The 18,426-nt window shown below is 39.1% G+C and overlaps 1 protein-coding gene across 1 annotated transcript in view; it reads right to left on the bottom strand.

The window, feature by feature from the left end:
- The window catches only part of EFHC2 (EF-hand domain (C-terminal) containing 2), a 150,995-nt gene that overhangs the window by 65,125 nt on the left and 67,444 nt on the right, over positions 1-18,426 (bottom strand). Inside the window, exons 4-8 of the mRNA XM_012642805.1 lie at positions 14,418-14,641; positions 10,974-11,225; positions 9,567-9,680; positions 9,061-9,199; positions 2,738-2,903 (exon numbers count right to left, since the gene is read on the bottom strand). Of these exons, the coding sequence (XP_012498259.1) occupies positions 2,738-2,903; positions 9,061-9,199; positions 9,567-9,680; positions 10,974-11,225; positions 14,418-14,641 (895 nt within the window). The remainder of the gene's footprint in view (positions 1-2,737; positions 2,904-9,060; positions 9,200-9,566; positions 9,681-10,973; positions 11,226-14,417; positions 14,642-18,426) is intronic.

The following is an 18,426-nucleotide window of genomic DNA, read 5'->3' as shown; positions in this document are numbered from 1 at the left end:
GGGAAGCAATAAAACCAGTCCCTGCCCTAAGGAGCTCTTGATCTAGGGGTAGTCCAGAAATTACATAAACCAGTAATTACCATGCTCTGTGACAAGTACAGGTTCTGTGGCAAGAAAGGTGAACTCCAGAAGTCAGATTTTCCTGGGTTCAAATCCTAGTTCAACTAAAAATTAGCTGTGTGAGCTCAGGCAAGTTGCACGGCTTCTTTGAGCCTCAGTTTCCTAACGTTAATAATGGGTGCGATAATATTATCTACTTTCCAAGGTTGTTTTGAGGATGAAATGAGATCGAATACTGTAAAGTAGTTAGTACACAGTTACCACTAATTGTTTCTCAGTATTAGTAATATTATTATTAGAGGTATAATCAGCAGAGTATTGTGGACACACAGAGAATGAAGTAACTAATTTTAGCCTGGTGCAGCAAAAAAGATATTATTCTGGTTCATCCAAGTCAAACTAGATAATTTGCCTAGCAGGCCACCATAATGATGTCTACTCAGGCAATAAAGAAGGTCTTCATGTCCATCAAAAACCTCATATGCTTTAATTTGAAACTATTAATACTTCCTCCAACAGCTCACAGTAGATCAACATTAACCTCATAACAACTATAGCACCCAATACATTTTTAATAGCAATATATATAATTGATATATACCATGTAAAATTTCATGTCTCTATTCACAGCTTATTTATATTAAGAAACTGTTCTTTGTATGCTTTGTGAGAGCATCTTCCTTAGGTTCTCACAGTTTTAAAACCTTGGGTTATTCAAACTCATGTGTAAGTCTCCAGCTTTATGTGCAAGTTACTATGGAAACATGGTCACTGTGTAGGAGAAGCTTGAGGGAAGTGTATTCCTGGCACAGAACGAGCAGTGGACAGAAAGAATGAAATCAGAGACATTAGTGCCTATATCATCATCCTCCAGCCACAACAGCATGACAAGAACATGGAATACTGTCTACAGTCAGTGTTCTGTGGGCAAGTTTACACAGTGTAGACAGAAAGAAAGACTAAGTCAACTACCCACAAAGAACTGTTTTCCCCTGGGTTCCAGAAGCAACACCCTGGATAATATTTCATCTTGTTTACTTGTAAGAAAAACTCCCTCTCCTTTTACAATAGGGACATTCTTCCTGCCCACCTCTTTCGGGTGGCTGCTCTTAAAAACAGCAGTTAGTGAAAAGTGTCCATCAAAAATCCTACCCTGGAACCTCATTGTAAACACTGTTCTCGATAAGGGAGGATGAAGTATAAGTTGATGTCCTTCTTATGTGATCAAAATCAGTGGTTCTCAAACACTGATGTGCCTCAGAATCCCATGGAGGGCTTGAGAAAACAGAGTGTTGGGACCCATCCCCAGAGTTTACTGTCTCAGTCTGTCTGGGGGTAAGCACAAGAATTAGCATTTCTAACAAGTGCAGGACCACACTTGGAGAAGTATCATTTCTCAAACTTAAAAATAAAACACTAAAGTGCTTAAAAGTAGAAGATTATTTCTTGAAAGACAAAGGACATCCTACCATAGCAAAGGCAGACATTTAGACATTCTATACAATTCTTACTAATAGATTTTCACCAGTGTTACAGAAATAGCACAACTATTGTTCTCTCTCTTCAAATGTTCTCCAACAGCATCTGACCCCATTCAATTTTATCAAATTCAAGATGCCATCTTTTTCTTCTCCTTCTCCTAGTTACTACATGTTCCCTTTATCATTTTTTTCTCTCCAGGATCTCTCTACCCATCATCTCCCTCACACAGGACTGCAATTTTTAGCCTTCATCCTATTCAAGCATCTGGAACATTTCCCCACCACGTTTCCCCTAGTTTCTTTCTCTAGGGCCTGCTCTCCCTGCAGAAGTAAAAAGTAGTCATGGGCACTGCTTGCATTCTATATACATGACTCAGGAGCAGATTTTTCCTCATGTGTATCAGGAATACTTTTGAAAGACCATCGTTTAAAATTATATTCAGCCATGTGAGAAATCTTTGGTTACTGAACTCAACCAACCTCCCAAGTGAAAACAACAACATTATCACCAAATAATATTTTGAAAAACACTTATAAATCATTGAACTCTCTCTAGCAGGGGTTGGCCAACCATAGCTGGTAGGCCAAATCCAGCTGGCCACCTGTTCTTGTATGGCCTTTGAGCTATGAATGGTTATTACATTTTTAAATGGTTGGAAAAAAATCAAAAGAAGAATAATATTTTGCGATATGTAAAAATTATGTGGAATTCAAATGTCAGTGTCCATAAAAAAAGTTTTATTGGAACACAGTCACACATTTGTTTATGTTCTGTCTATGGCTGCTTTCATGCTACAACAGCAGATCTGAGTGGTTGTGACAGATACCGTGTGGCCCACAAAGCCAAAAATACTTACCATCTAACCCTTTAATAAAAAGCTTACTGACCTCTACTCTACATCATTTCCTAGGTACCATCTTCAGGAGACAGATAACAGATAAGTAGATATGGAAAAGTGACATAGATTGGGGATAATATAACTTTAGGGGCCTTCAGATGACACATTAAAATAAGCACTCAAGTAAGAACCTTAAATACTTGTGTGTTAACCAACTTCATTAAAAAGCTATAATAACGTCTCCCTGGACTTGAAATTAGATGAGTTACATGACATCTGTTTCATCGTGAGAACTATGTTATAAACCCCAAATGCATTTGGGAAAGATTGGATAAAAATCATGGTTCCCTCAAGCACCTGTCTTCTTCCATGAACTTCTTGAAGTTCTTCTTATGCAGTGTGGGTACGAGGCCTATGCAGGAGCGGAGAGAATCCTCTTCAGAACCAAAGCCAGTATAAGGTGGAAATTTCCTTTCTATTTTTGGAGGGGGAGGAGCCTTGCGCTGAATCGAGGTAAAGTTCTCTATAACAAAACAAAGGCAAACAAAACATCAATATTTTTTTTTGCCCTGATTAGGGCTGTTTTGAAAGGTTTGTTGTTTTCAAGATGAACATGGAGACCTTTGTAGACTATTTTAAACTCTTTCAAAGAAAACACAGCAAAATCCTGTGAGAGTAGGTTTCAATCATGTTTACAAAAACCACAGAGCTCACTTAATAATTGCCATTGGTTCAAACGGGGGAAAAAAAGGAATCTGTCGAATAAGTAAACATTTATCATTTGTCATCACATCTCTATTTCTGAATATTTTTTGTTCTTCCTTATTTTTCCAATAATATGAAAATTCAAACTTGAAACTTTATGCCACCCATTCCACATTTTAACCCGTAATTTAGCCCTCTCCTATCTCAGTCAACACTCACTATAAAATGCTTTTCCAAACAGGACTGACTTTTGACTATTCACCTTCACCCTTCCCCATCCACCATCTCCAGCACTCACTTTTTGAGTTTTCTTCCTTGTCGCCAACTTAACTCCAGGTCATGGCACTTCACTATCTAGTTCAAAAACAAATCCAAAAACAAAACTTCCTTCTTCTCACCAGCCACTGCTGTAGGTCGCTCTTGTTTTTGCCCAAGAAAAGATTACAATTACACTCAAATGCGATGAAGCAAACAAATAAAACAAAACCAAAAAAAATAACACAAACTTTTAAAATAGCCAACTGCCTACTCTCTCAAAGGGAGTGCTAGTGGTAAATGCTGTTGATTTTATTTATTTACTTATTAACTGTGAGGAAGGAGAGATGGAGAGAGAGCTGAGGATATATTTGTAATAACCCAGGAGTTTTTAGGTACTCATGTGCAAGGCTGTGCAATCTCTGAGAAGCAACTGTGCTCCCTAGAGCAAATAACATATTCACCTGATCTATCCAAGTCACTGTGCTGCCCCCAGCACAAATGGCAAAGAAGATGCCAGGATCTTTCTTAAAACAGAACAAAAAACAAAAAATCCCCACAGAATCCACCTTCTATTGCTTCTCCAAGCTTGAGTATAACATAGGTGTTACCATTTGTGAATGAAAGGAGTTCCACATAAGCAAAGATGTCCTTTTCCACTGCCAAAGTTCTAACAGAAGGAAGAGTACAAATTTTAATGCACACTTCCATAAAAGAAAATGTGTATCAATTTGCCATCCAAGACAACCTAACTCTTAACATTAAGGTGGTTTCTTTTCCTTTCTTTTCGTTTTCTTTGTTGTTGTTGTTTGGGAGGCCATTTCTAACTCTGATTTGAAAACATTTTCAGGTTTCACATTTCCTTAGACTTCCTAGCAGCCTTTGTGTGAAATTTCCCCAAGCATAATCCCCAAAAGAGTATTGTTCTATCCTAAGAGAAACTGCTCATGGCAGCCATGTTGACAAAGAGAACACCATCAGATATTTCTCACTGGCTCAGTGAAAAGGGGCAGCCAGTATGCTGGTAAAGAAGTGACTTGTGAGCCTCTCCTATTGCTATTTTTGTGGTGATTAAAGAAAAGTCTTGGGAATAAAGAGGAAAGTTCAAATCTTGGAATTAGGCAGAATTGCAGTAGAGTCCATCATTGCCAACCACTATATCAAACATACCACTGTTTGGTACCTTCATTTCAGGAACAGCAGCCATGGCAGGAGAGTTCTATGTGATTATTAGAAAATTGGGGCAGGAGTAGTTTCTTACAACAGGGGACATATACATACAACTCTACATACCAATCTGAGAAGTCTAACCAAAAGAGGACACGTATTGAATCGCAAAGTAATTAAGAATACATTCTACATCTCCCCCCAAAATTGTAGGTTTTATAACACAGTGTTGTTTCCCCAACCACATAATTTTTGCAACAGATTTAAGTAACAAAAGAACCAATTTAGAGTTTTCCTCTGCACCCACAGTGCCATCTAGTGTATAAAAGCTGAGAACTGTTCCCCTCCATCACGCCCAACTTTTATAACATCACATACATCTTCCTGGAAACCCTAGCTCAAGATCCAACTTTAAATCACATTTCTCTGGGTAATTCGCATACATTCAAAAAGCTTTGGACTTGCATCTGAATGACAAGTTTCCTGACTTTGGTTTTCCATCATCCCAGCATCCTGCATGTTTCAGGTATTCACAAATATTTGTTGAATAAATGAAAAAGGACACATTTTTGTACAAAGCATCTTCCGCAAATGTCTTCTTAAACTGACTCTCTGAGATCCTGAGACATATCTGTCTTTCAAATGGTCTATTTTCTCTAATTCCAAGTAACTTGTAAAAACACATATATTAAATGCCTACTCATGATTGACTAGATTCCAACAAATTGGCAGAGAGATGACGTATCTTTAAGAGGAGTCTTAATGCTCCTTCATGGTGATTTTCTATTCACCATCTCAGTTGGAAGCACTACTGGGAAAAGCCTTCAATTACATCCAAGCTCATCTCTTCTGTTCTAGAACCTAGAGATGGATCCAGGTTTGGGGAGGCCTGAAGCTTATATAATTTGGACAAAGCTCTTCAAGACAAAGAATGCCAAATTATTAAGACAAAATTAGGCTAGGGCTTTGGTCTGGGGCCCCCACAAAGGAAGAACCCTAAAGATTAAGCTTCATTAGCTTCAAGGTAAATCCACCTTTGCTTATACTCAACAACCAGGCCAAATGATTTCAGTGAAACCGAAATTAGTGAATCACATAATGTTAGAGCTACAAAATCCTTAGGAATCCTCTAATCTTCAACCATATTCACTTTATAGGAGAGGTAAAAGAAGCAAAATTGTTAGGTCCATCAAAGCCATATGGTGAGACCAGAAGCCAATTCTATTTTGTTGCTGCAACTTAGAGTGGCCAATTTGTTCAAATGATGATTAAACTCTCGTCTTGGACGTCCTACTGCATCTAATACCAAAAGTTCAGAGATGGCCAGAAATGACTCCACAAAATTAAAGATGCTTTAAGATTTTTGTTCAACCTTAACCTAAGTACAACCTAATAAGTGTTCAAAAGCAATGGGAATGAATAGTCTAGTTACTAGTTTAGTTATCCCAGCCCCTAAGAATCAATGATAAGAATGTTCTATAAACAAAGAAATAATAACCCAAGGCAGAAATTTCTAGGTAAGAACAGTTTGCATTCAAATCCCTTCCCCTTTAGTGAAAGAAACACCTGCTGGAGGCCCTGGAGCCATTTCCAACCTTCATACTACAGGAAAGACCAACAGACCTCCATCTGCCAGTTCGTGTTCATTCACATAAAATAATGAGGGCGTGACATGCTACAGCCCAGCAGGCAAGCCAGGGCCAGTGGGATGGCAAAGCCGCCTGCTGGAGGGGTCACACTGCACTGTAATATGGCAGAAATCTGCGGAATCACCTTCTCCTTAGAATCCTTAAAGGCATAAAAGTATCTCATCTTTTTAAGAGATTGGGTTTTACACAGGGGCTCAAATGTCTCTTGGAATTCTACCAAGCCCTCCATTTCTACATAAATAGTATAGAAAGATTATCCATGTACCATTCTTGGGACTGTGGCCAACTCTTTCTCTTTGTCTGCCATTTTTTCTCCCCTAAAATATGCTGTGGTGTCATTAGGTAGGAGAAGGTACTAAAGCACCAAGGCTGCATACTGCATTAGAAATCTCTCCCTGGCTTCCTGCTAGAGAAGTCCCCAGATGTGGTGTTGTCATTTGTCAGCTCCTTCCTGTGTGCTGCACAGTGGAGACACCCACGTTCTTGACTGACCACAATTATTGACAAGGGAGAAAATGTGACCACAATTATTGGCAGAACCACAATTATTGATGAGACATTGTCTGGGTTTGCGCTTCAAAGATATCAAAACACAATGCATAAAATTTAGTCGTATGAATTTTTAGGACCAAATTATAAACAAAATTAAAATGCCAGAAATAACTCTATCTAAATAACATTAAGTATATTAATTCAACCTTATCAAAAAAATCAGGAAAAGCAAATGTAAAGATTATCAGAGAATACAGATTCACTCCCCTCCACCTCATCATAGATATTATATAATTTATAGTCTTCAGTTACATTAAGTACACTGTTGTAACTCGAGCGATATTGTGTAATAATAGTGTCTGTTAAACAGGATATTTTAACATATGTTATGAGAAATATAAAAAGTCAGTGCAACTGTGAAATGCATCATAATTTTGCATTTGCATAATTCTCTGTTTAAATGCATAATGCTCACGTTATATTAGCTTTAAAGGCACAGGCTACTTTTTATACATAACATAATAAGTCTGTAGAGCGAACAAAAGAAGTGAACAGAAAGAAATTAAGCACTAGGACTCAATTAAAATGGACCATAGGACATTCGAAGCTAATGCATTTGCCCAGGACAGCTAGATTTGGAGCACACCAGGGAACTCACATTGCCTCAGAAAATCTGTAGAAGCCACTAAGACACTGTACCAAGTCTCTCCAGTATGAAATTCATTTTCCCAAACGCAACTTTCATATTTTCAAAATCAAACTAACAGACAAACGTCAACCAAAAGTTGGACTTTATGTTTAAGGAATCATATAATTCTTTGGAACCTTCACCATACCCTTTAGCTCAAGGTAATCTTGTAATCTTTCACCACATCCTTTATATTAAGGTAATCATCAGGTGTAAGTTACAGTTTTCAGTGACCCATTTTTTATATATTTTTTTTCGAATTTTCAGTCTACACTGAAGACTTATTGATTCTAAACAGGCATCTATATTTATTAAAGGCCAAATTCTTCTGCCCCACAGTCTAAAGACCACTAGCCGCTTCTCTATAGCAGCTGCCACCTGCACATTCCTGCTGCCTCTTATCAACAGCCCCCAAAGCAAATATGCTCAACTGTGTCTGCTAAAGGGAACCAATTTTGGAAAATAAAATAAAAAGAGGCCACCAATTTGGGCCCTATAGAGGCTACGCATTTTGACTATTTGGCATGCAGATGCCGTGGAACAAATTCCCTTAATGAATCTAAGAATGCAACTGAAAGTATTTTTTATTCTAACCCATTTGTGTGCTTTGTGTGCCTTCTCTCACAATATGAAGACTCCCAGGAGGCCAGAAATGCTACACAGTGGGGATACCAAGACACTTATGTCTTATGAGTGGGCCTCATCTCATTCTAGAGACAAAGCACCTGTCTTTTAAGAAGCTGTGGTTGCTTCTGGCTTCCATCTCAACCCTTGCAGAAGTGTGTTGATATGAATACACCAAGGTTCAGAGAGATGCATAGGACTAAACACCCCCAACCCCAGCTATAAGCTTCAGTGCGGGAGGCCAGCAACTCCCATCCATTCCTAGCAGCAGCAGGTACCTGGAGTCTCAGGTAGAAGGCCTAGGAGCTGACTGGCAGGTCCTCAGGTGACTGTAAGTGGAAGTTTAACAAATGAGGGTTTGTGTTTTAGGTTTCACATCACATCCTCTGCCTGCTTCAAGGACTCTCACAACACGGTGTCACATGCTGTCCGTCTTAGCTCTCCTTATAGCCTAAAAACCCCTTACACAACTCTGTCTCTTCTAAGTCTACTACAATGACCTACATATAGTGGGTGCTTAATAAATCAGTGGTTTTCATTCTGAACTGAATTAACCTGATCACAATGGAATTGATAGCTAAGAAGAGAGAAGCTGGACACCTGGTAGAGCCTTACCAGAAAAGGTAGAGCAAACTGGCAGACAAGAATTCCCTAGAGAACTCAAATAAGTATATCTGTTGTGATAAGCAAAAATTAAGTGAAGAGAAAAACACTGAGATTTCCATTTCAGCTGCTCGACCAAAACATTTACCTCATATTGTAGTAAGGCAGAGGACAAGGAAAAATGGAAGTCCCTGGCATCAGGCAGACAAGTGCAAATCTTGGTTCCTCCTTTGCTCACTGCATGACCTTGGACAAATGAGCCCTTTTAAGCCTCAGTTTCTTTAACTCAGTTTCTTCTTAAAATGGGGATAACAAGCCTACCCATAGAGAATTGTTGTTAGGAATATATAAGACAACAAATGCCTGGAAGATAGCAAATGCAAAATAAATGGTACCTCTAATGGGTCTAGTGTTTGACACCTCAAAGTAAAATCTTAACTGGGGAACAAAGACTCTAAGTTTTTAAATAATTTCTAATTGACATATGTATCACTTACTTATTCCATATTTAGACTTATAATAAGACTTCGTAAATTCATCACAGTCGCAAAGGAGCACTTTCCTTCCCCACACATTGATGGTGGTGCCTATGGACAGGTCACTGTCTTTGTAAAACTCTTGGTTTAATTTCTCTGGCTAATAAAAACAAAGGAAGATAGCATTGGCACCATGGATCCTCCAAAGAACTAGGCACCCCTTCCCAGAGAAAAAAGAAATTAAAAGAAAACTTCAATCATATCATTTACAGCTAAATTTTTTAAATCAAATCAAAAGGCAATCAGTTGATGTTAATATTCTAAAGCATTATTTTAGCACTGCAGTGCTTGTAAATAGCAATGCATTTAAGCATGTTTATTATTGAAGAATAGCAGTATAATACATATATTTATGTATTTATTGATTTCATTCATAATCTCCTAAGAGAAGAATATGTAACTTGCCCCATTATTCAGGTTCCAGAGAAGTCACATTGGAAACAGTAATAAAACATAAGGTTCCTTGCCTTGTATTTATCCAACAGGAAGCCAATCACTTGGGTCTGTGTCAAGCCACCGTACACATTAAGAACTGTTCGATCTGTTATCTGGCCTGGTTGATAGACTCCAGGTGGGCCATACTGGAAGACAAAGTCAAAACAGTGTAGCAGGACTTAATCCATTCTCTTTCTCACTGTAACCCCAGACCTGGCATTCAGTTGGCACTCGATAAATACTTGCCAAATGAATTAATAAAGTGAAGCAATTGATGTCAAAGCACATTGCAAATGTCGGGTGTGCCATTATTATTTTATATTTAGCCTATTTTTCAAAACCATTCTAAAAACAGGTTTCGCTGGCACCTCCTGGCTGCCTGCTGTGCATATCCAGAGCTCCCTCTGGGACAAATTCTGCTCCCTTGTCTCCAAGCAATGCAGCAGGGCTTCTGGCAGTGGGCTCAGAGAATCTGGGAAAGCCTCCTGTGAGGACCGAATGGCCAGCAGTTGTTTGCATCAGAAATGAGTGTTACAGTAACCTTTTCAGGAGCACTAAGAATTAAAAGATACTTTATTCAAATAAGAAATAAAAAATAACATAGAGCTGTCGAAAAAGCCTTTACATTTTCATGTGTCTTTATATGTGTTTACAGGTCCTTAGACAGTGTTTTTTACTATATTATAAAATTTTAGAAACGGGGAAATGAGCTTAGACAGGTTAAGTGACTTGCCCAAGGTCACACAGCTATAAAAGGGCAGACCAACAATTTTAATTCAGGTCTTCTGTCTCTGTTCTGTTTCTGCTGCACCCAAGTTACATTAGCTGTCAAATGTCCATAAATATTTGTAGAAATCAGTCTGACAACTCTTTTTAATAGTAAACAATATGCAAAAGCCATGATTGGCACTAGCTAGTGGCTAGGTGGTGACTAGTTGCTACACTCAGAAGAGTACCCCGTGTATAAACTTGTGTGTGTATGTTTGTGTGTGCACATGTGCATACACACGTGGGTGCATGTATATGTGTGTGTGTGTATTCATAACCCAGAACAACATTATGGGCTCTCCTCAGTAGGCTACAGGAGTGATACACTAGTGCTCCATCTAAGCCCATGAGTAATTCTTTTACTACGGAGTCATTTACTTTCATAAGACTGATTGTGAACTCAATGATGAATAGGTACTTTCTCTTACATTTGACTTTTTTTCCTTTACTTGCCTTAAGTTAAGAATGTTCCAACTCTAATTTATCATATTCTCTGTACTATTTTCACAGATATATATTAATAGAGAATACAAAATGGAAGTTCTCTAAATACTTGCACTAGTACATGGTAACTGTCATCACATAGTCGTAACACATCACAATCCAAACAGTGGCTCAAGTCTCTTGGCCCACAAGCAAACTTGGAAAGTGGTTCTGTGGCCACTGCTCACCTTTGGTAGCTTACCCCTCCGGAGGAACAGTGACATAGCATCCCGGCCTGAGTTGTGTGGCAACAGTTCTTTGATTTCAATAGTGTCATCAGATAAGAAATAATGCAGGATGAGTTCTCTACGGTCCCCAAACAATGAGGGTGAATCATCCCACAGGCAGAAGAAACGCAAAACCTTCCCATCATACTCAAGGAACTGTCCCAGGGTGTCGAAGGGCTCATAGGGACGTAAGGGCTCCATGCACTCCAGCATCTGCAAATGGAGAAAATGTCAATAATAGTCGTAGATTTTGCATAATCATTTTTGGGATGCATGCAATTAAATGACAAATACATTAAAAATATGATTTCTATAGACTATTCTGTTACATTTTAACAAATTTCAACTGACTATGACATATATACATATGCATCTATAACCAGTTTTAACCTTAAGAATACAAACAAGTATTAAGAAGCTTTTCATATTAAACATTATTTTAATACTCTATTATATTATTTTTGAAAACTGAATTTTCTCAAAGACTTAAAATTCTTGTTTAAGAACAGATAAAACTAATCACTGATGACAGAAATCAGAACAATAATTGCTTCTGGGCAAGGGATGTGACTGGAAAGGGGAACAAAGGAACTTTCTGGGGCGATGGAAATATTCTATATCTTGAGTTTTGTGTTGGTTACTCAACCACATACATTTTACAAAACTAGTTGATCTGTACACTTAAGATTTGTGCATTTGACTCTATTTTACTTCATGTTAATTATAGCTCAACCAAAAAAATCATTTGTCTTTTCACTAGAAATTCCTATCTGCGTATCCTTCTTACTCATTCAAAGATTTTTGTGAAGGTAAAAGGGAAGAAATATATTCACAGTTTTATTTTGCTCAAAAATCTTCAGATATCAAGGCTATGAAAGCCCAGTGGAAACAGGAGCATGGTAAATGGAGAACTTCCAATCCACACAGAGACCCTGCCTCGGCTGTCCTCTGGCCCAGGAACCACTAGCTCCGCAGTCTTCTTGGTGCAACTCTTCCCTCTGTTTGCATGTTCTCAGCTCTGTCTTGGAGCAAAACTGGCTCCATTCTATCTGATGTAGCCAAATAGGATTGTTATATAAGGAAGTGTTCATTGACAAGGGAGATGTTGTCCCAAATCAGGTTATGCAATCTTTTTATGAATTCTTGAAATTTCATATCTGTCCAGGGTGGTCTAGGTGCAGTCTTACCCCAAGACAGAGGGCAGACATGATGGCTTTCCAGAGGCTCTGCAGTCTTATCCTTGATATTTAAAAGAAATTATGGGACTTCTACATCAATTGATTGAAAAATGTTCCTTTAGTATTATAAGGCCTCTAAGAAATGCATTATTGATTATATACCACTGGGGCTCTTTTCAATTTAAGTTAAATTGTTTAATTTTAGCTTTACAGTTCAAGGCAGCAAACACTGAAGAATTAAATGCATAAAATTCAACATAAAAGCCTCTTATTAAGCTCCTAATTTTCCAAAGATTTCTATATTTATTGAAGAATTTTCTCCCTGAGGGAATAAATGTTAAAATGATTCTCCCAATCTGAAAGGAAATTACTTAAAACATTTCTTAGCTGTTCTTGGTATTTACTCCCAATTCCTGGCTCAAAAGATCTTTTTCTTTACAAACCTATGAAATCCTACAGTGCTCTATGCGATTTCATATAATGCATCATTATTCACAATCACTATCATATAATACCAACTGTTAGTGAATGAGTGTAGCCATATGCAAAGGGTAGTAATTCATTTGGGTCCATTTCCTTCAGGTTCTCTCTGCTGGTTCTAAAGACTTTTTATTTACCTAGACTCTTTCATCCAGGGCACTGGGAAAAAATAAAAATGAACTCAAACCAAAAAAATCTCTTTGTACACTGGTACACAGGCATTTCACCTTAGATATTCCAGGATCAACAATATATATATTTCTCTGGAGGAGTGCATGCCTACAACATTAAAGAATAATTCTGCTGGGGCTAGGAGGCAAGAAGAGATGAATGATCCTACATGTGGCTTTTAACAAGAGATCAAAGCAGAATCAAAGGAGAATTTTATTGTAAATTTTATGTTATTGTTCTGCAAGGAAGTGAATTACAAGTTTTAAAAAGAATAAAACACCAGACAAAACTCATCTATGGGGATGGAAATAAGAACGGTGGTTGTCCCTGGATGGGGAGAAGAAATGATTAGAAAAATGCATGAGGGACTTTGTGGGGGGCAGAGGATGGAAGTGTTCTATATCTTGATTTGAGGGTAGGTTATAAGGGTATGGCATTTGCTAAGACTCATCCAACTGTACACTTAATTTCTGTGTATGTTCCTGTGTGTAATCATACATACTTCAATAAAAAAAGAAAAGGGACGCCGGGTGTGGGGGCTCATGCCTGTAATCCCAGCACTTTGGGAGGCCGAGACAGGAGGATCGTGTGAGGCCAGCCTGGGCAACTTAGCAAAACTCCATCTCTACAAAATATTCTTTAAAAAATTAAGCAGGCATGGTGGCACAGGCCTGTAGTCCCAGCTACTCAGGAGGCTAAGGCAGGAGGACTGCTTGAGCCCAGGAATTCGAGGCTGCGGTGAGCTATGATTGGGCCACTGCACTCCAGCCTGGGCAACAGAGCAAGACCCTGTCTCTAAAAAGAAAAAAAAGCAAACAAATGACAATCAGGGTAAGATTCAAGAGATTTGCATTCCAATCCCAGCAAAGAGATTGGCTGGGTGCTTTTGGGTGGGCATTCAGATTCTTCTTCTAGACAACAAAATTTGGGCCAAGGGATTGTTAAAAAAAAAAAACTTTAGAAAGACAACAATAATACTAGTAATACTGAGTCTTTATTCTCTACACTAACTAGGGTCAGACCTCGAAGACAAGCATCCTTTCCTAATGGAGGTACATTGGAATCATGGACCTCCTTACTCTTCTAGAACATCTCGGCATCCAGTGCCACCATAAGAGGAGCTGGGAGTCCCTAGAAGGGATAAAAAAGGTGTACCCAAGGCTTGATTCACTAAATCAGTACTATAGAAGCAAAGATTTTCTAAGCTGGAGCAAGGCAACTAAAATGAGAAAAGACAAGTAAGTATGGGTACAACTCATACACTGTCAGTGACCACAAAGCCAATTGTGACTGAGTACCTGGACTGTGTGACACCTGAGAAGTTCACTGAAGACTCCTACTCCCTGGAAGGGAGACTCTCTATGGAGGGAATTGGGGGGAGGCAATGAGGGAGTCATTCCTTCCCTTAGGTCGACACTCAGCCTTCCCTCTAGCCCGAAAGAGAATGGACAACTCGCATAAATATGGCCCTAAAAGCTCTTTCACATCTGTATCAGAAGCACAAATACCCTTTACTGACTCTCCAAAGGGATTCTCATTCTGAAGACAAGTGCTAACAAATGTATCAACTTCTTACCTCTCTCCGTGCCTTCATGTAAGGATCTTCTGGACATTGTCTTGGAGGATTTAATTTGACTCCTATTTTCCTCAAAAAGTTTTGTGTAAATGTATCACAGTCATAAATCTTGAATGTCCGGCCATAGAAGACCATGTCGTTGCCGATGTTGAAATGATCCACAGTATAAAATTGATCCTCATCAGGAGGTGGGAGAGGAATCCGATGCCGCCGGATAGAAGTCCCTATGGCATGAAATAAAATATAATTATTTCATCAAGAGGTTAACAAGTAAGAATATACAACTCATCTCAGTAACAACCCTAAATGCTTTCCTACAGTGGAGAAGTGGGCAAAGGGCTGGTCCTAGGAGGCAACATGAGTTGAAGGAGTCCGAGGAAGCTGAGACTTCTGAGGTCCTGAACTCTGTGACCAGCCTTGCATGTGATTAGAGTTGTCTGAGTGGTGGTAGGGAAGTACTTTAATAAACCAGAAAGGTTTATTTAGGTTTAAAGGTTTAAAGCCCCTGGAGGGGCTGGAGGATGAAAGAAGGGGGACATAAGCAGAGTGACCAAAAATGCCAGACATTGCCATCTGGTCTTCTCCAGGAACAAGCATGCTCACATTCAGCCACCAGCACTCAATATGAGCACACTAAATAAGGCATTAAGATGCCAAAGCAGAGTGCTCATAAAAATGGGTACTCCTGGCTCAGAAAAAAAAGTTAATAAACTTCAGTATGATAAGTGTCAACACTGTGACTTACAGCTTCGATAAGCATGAATGACTTTAGGCTGTTATGAAGCTTCACGGAATCTTCTTTCCTCTACCAACCTACACTCTCTCCTTCTTACTCTATAGCCTCTCTCCATACCTCTATTCAAGTGAGGGTTATCAATGCTCTGTGTCAATGGAAAAGAAGCCAAACTCTGTAAAATAATTTAAAGGGGCTTATTCTGAGCCAAATTTGAGGACCATGACCTGGAGCCACGCCCAAGAAGCCTTGAGCAAGTGGACCGCTGTGGCTGGGTTACAGTTTGGTTTTATACATTTCAGGGAGACAGGGGTTACAGGTAAAGTTGTAAATCAATACATGAAGGCATATATTGGTTTGGCCTGAAAAGATGGGCCATCTCAGAGGGGGGTGGGGAGGCTTACAGGTTACAGGTGGGTTTAAAGATTCTTTGACTTGTAATTGGTTGAAGACATGAAATTTTGTCTAAAGGCTTGGAATGTTTTAAGATAAGGAGGTCCAGTTAAGCCACCTGACATATATTTGTTGTGTAAATTGAGGACCTGCAGTTTCGTCTTGCATAGCCTTAGGCCTGTTAATGAGTTACAAAGGATATCTCCAAGAAGGGAGGGGGGCATGATAAGGCATGTCTGACCTCCCTTCTCATGGAAGGCAACTTGGTTTTAGGATATTTCCTCAGCCAGGAGGGGGTCCATTCAGTCAGCGGGTGGGGGTGGGGGGAGCCTTAAGATTTTATTTTAGAACAAACTGAGAGGTATCAGTCTACCAGATTTCAAGCTGTACTACAAGACTATAGTAACTAAAACAGTATGGTACTGGCACAAGAACAGAGATATAGACCTTTGGAATAGGACTGAGAATCCAGAGATGAAACCATCCGCATATGGTAATCTAATCTTTGACAAAGCAGACAAAAAAATACACTGGGGAAAAGAATCTCTTTTCGATAAATGGTGTTGGGAAAACTGGATAACTACATGCAGAAGATTGAAACTGGATCCCCACCTCTCACCTCTTACAAAAATCAATTCATGATGGATAACAGACTTAAACCTAAAGCATGAAACCTTAAGAGTCCTAGAAGAAAATGTAGGGAAGACCCTTTCAGACATCGGCCTAGGCAAAGAATTTTTGAAGAAGACCTCCATAGCTATCACAGCAGCAACAAAAATAAATAAATGGAACCTGATCAGATTAAAAAGCTTTTGCATAGCCAAGGAAACTATCATTAGCGTGAACAGACAGCCTACAGAATGGGAGAAAATATTTGTTCTCTACATATCTGATAAAGGGCTGATAACAAGAATCTATCTAGAACTCAAAAAAATCAACAAGAAAAAATCAAACAACCCCATCAATAAATGGTCAAAGGAAATGAACAGAAACTTTTCAAAAGAAGACAGAATAATGGCCAGCAAACACATAAAAAAATGCTCAACATCTCTAATCATTAGAGAAATGCAAATCAAAACCACAATGAGGTATCACCTAACCCCGGTGGGCTTGGCTCTATCAAAAAATCCCAAAACATCAAATGTTGGCGAGGATGTGGAGAGACAGGAACACTTTTACACTGCTGGTGGGACTGCAAATTAGTGCAACCTCTGTGGAAAAGAATTTGGCGATACCTCAAAGAGCTAGAAATAGAAATACCATTTGATCCAGCAATAGCATTCTTAGGCATCTACCCAAAAGAACAAAAGACATTCTATAATAAAGACATCTGCACCCGAATGTTGATGGCAGCACAATTCACTATTGGAAGGATGTGGAAACAACCCAAGTGCCCATCAATTCATGAGTGGATTAATAAAATTTGGCATATGTATACAATGGAATATTACTCAATTATAAGAAACTATGGTGATCTAGCACCTCTTATATTTTCCTGGATAGAGCTTGAGCCCATCCTCCAAAGTGAGATATCACAAGAATGGAAGAAGAGGCTCCACATGTACTCGCCATCAAATTGGCACTAACTGATCAACACTATGGTGCTCACACGGTAGCAACATTCTTAAGGGATTGGGGGGTTGGGAGTGGGTAAACTCACAACTAATGGACGTGGTGAGTGTTGTAGGGGGGAAAAGGCACACCTCAAATCATGGTTTGGATGTGGCAAAGTCATAACATGTAACCAAAATGTTTGTATCCCCCATAATATCCTGAAATAAATAAATAAATAAATAAACAAACAAAATAAAAAAGATTTTATTTTAGTTCACATCTGGCCAAAGGTTCTAGATGTCATCCCATCTTCTACTTCCAACCCTATGATGTCCATTTGCTTCTTCCCTTGAGAATATGTTCCCAAGGTCCCCATGTATATCCAAATGGTGGTCAGCCACTGGAGGTAAAGGAGTTCCTTGCTGAGATGAATGTACTGAAGGAGCTCAGAAAATTTCACCCTAAAATATGACTCCTTAGTATAAAGAATATTTTGAATTAAAGGCCCTTAGAGGCCAGGCGTGATGGCTCACACCTGTAATCCTAGTACTGTGGGAGGCCGAGGTGGATCACTTAAGACCAGGAGTTTGAGACCAGACTGAGCAAGAGTGAGACCCCATCTCTACTAAAAATAGAAAATATCAGTCAGGGGTGGTGGCGCATGCCTGTAGTCCCAGCTACTCGGGAGGCTGAGGCAGGAGGATCACTTGAGCCCAGGAGTTTGAGGTTGCAGTGAGCTATGATGACGCCATGGCACTCCAGCCCGGGCAACAGAGTGAGCTCTGTCTCAAGGAGGAAAAAAAAAGGCCCTTAGAGATCAATAGGCCCTTGGAAGGGGCTTCCCTGTTATCTCAATATATTGCAAGAAAGAAAATGAAGAATGCAACCAGACCTGTCTCAAATCATTTTAAACATAATACCTGTCTCTCCAGGGTAATTTAATTTACAAAGAGAATCATTTATAAGTCAATCTGTTAGCCCCATCCATTCATCCTCCCTAGCAACCATTTATTGCACCTAAACAAAATTACCTATACTTCTCATCTCCTCCTCCCCTCTAAAAGGCAGGTATAAAAATATCTGGATCATATTTGGATATTGGGTAATCGCTCTGTGATTCTCCCCTCGTATGCACGGCAAATAAATCTCTTCCTTTTATTAATCTGCCTTAATTGTGAGTTGATCTTTCATTGAACTTACAGGGGGAAAGGGGAAGTTTCCCTTCAACCACAGTACCGGCTACATCACACCATACCAGCCAAGTTAACCAAATATTGCTGAAATCTGTTAGCAAGAATTGTTTAGGATTTGAGATTTTATCCTACTTGC

Source organism: Propithecus coquereli, unplaced genomic scaffold (assembly GCF_000956105.1).
Source record: "Propithecus coquereli isolate 6110/MARCELLA unplaced genomic scaffold, Pcoq_1.0 Scaffold188, whole genome shotgun sequence".
In the NCBI taxonomy this organism is placed as follows: domain Eukaryota; kingdom Metazoa; phylum Chordata; class Mammalia; order Primates; family Indriidae; genus Propithecus; species Propithecus coquereli.
Note: the sequence above shows the minus strand (reverse complement) of the source record. Positions and strands in the feature narration are given on the sequence as shown.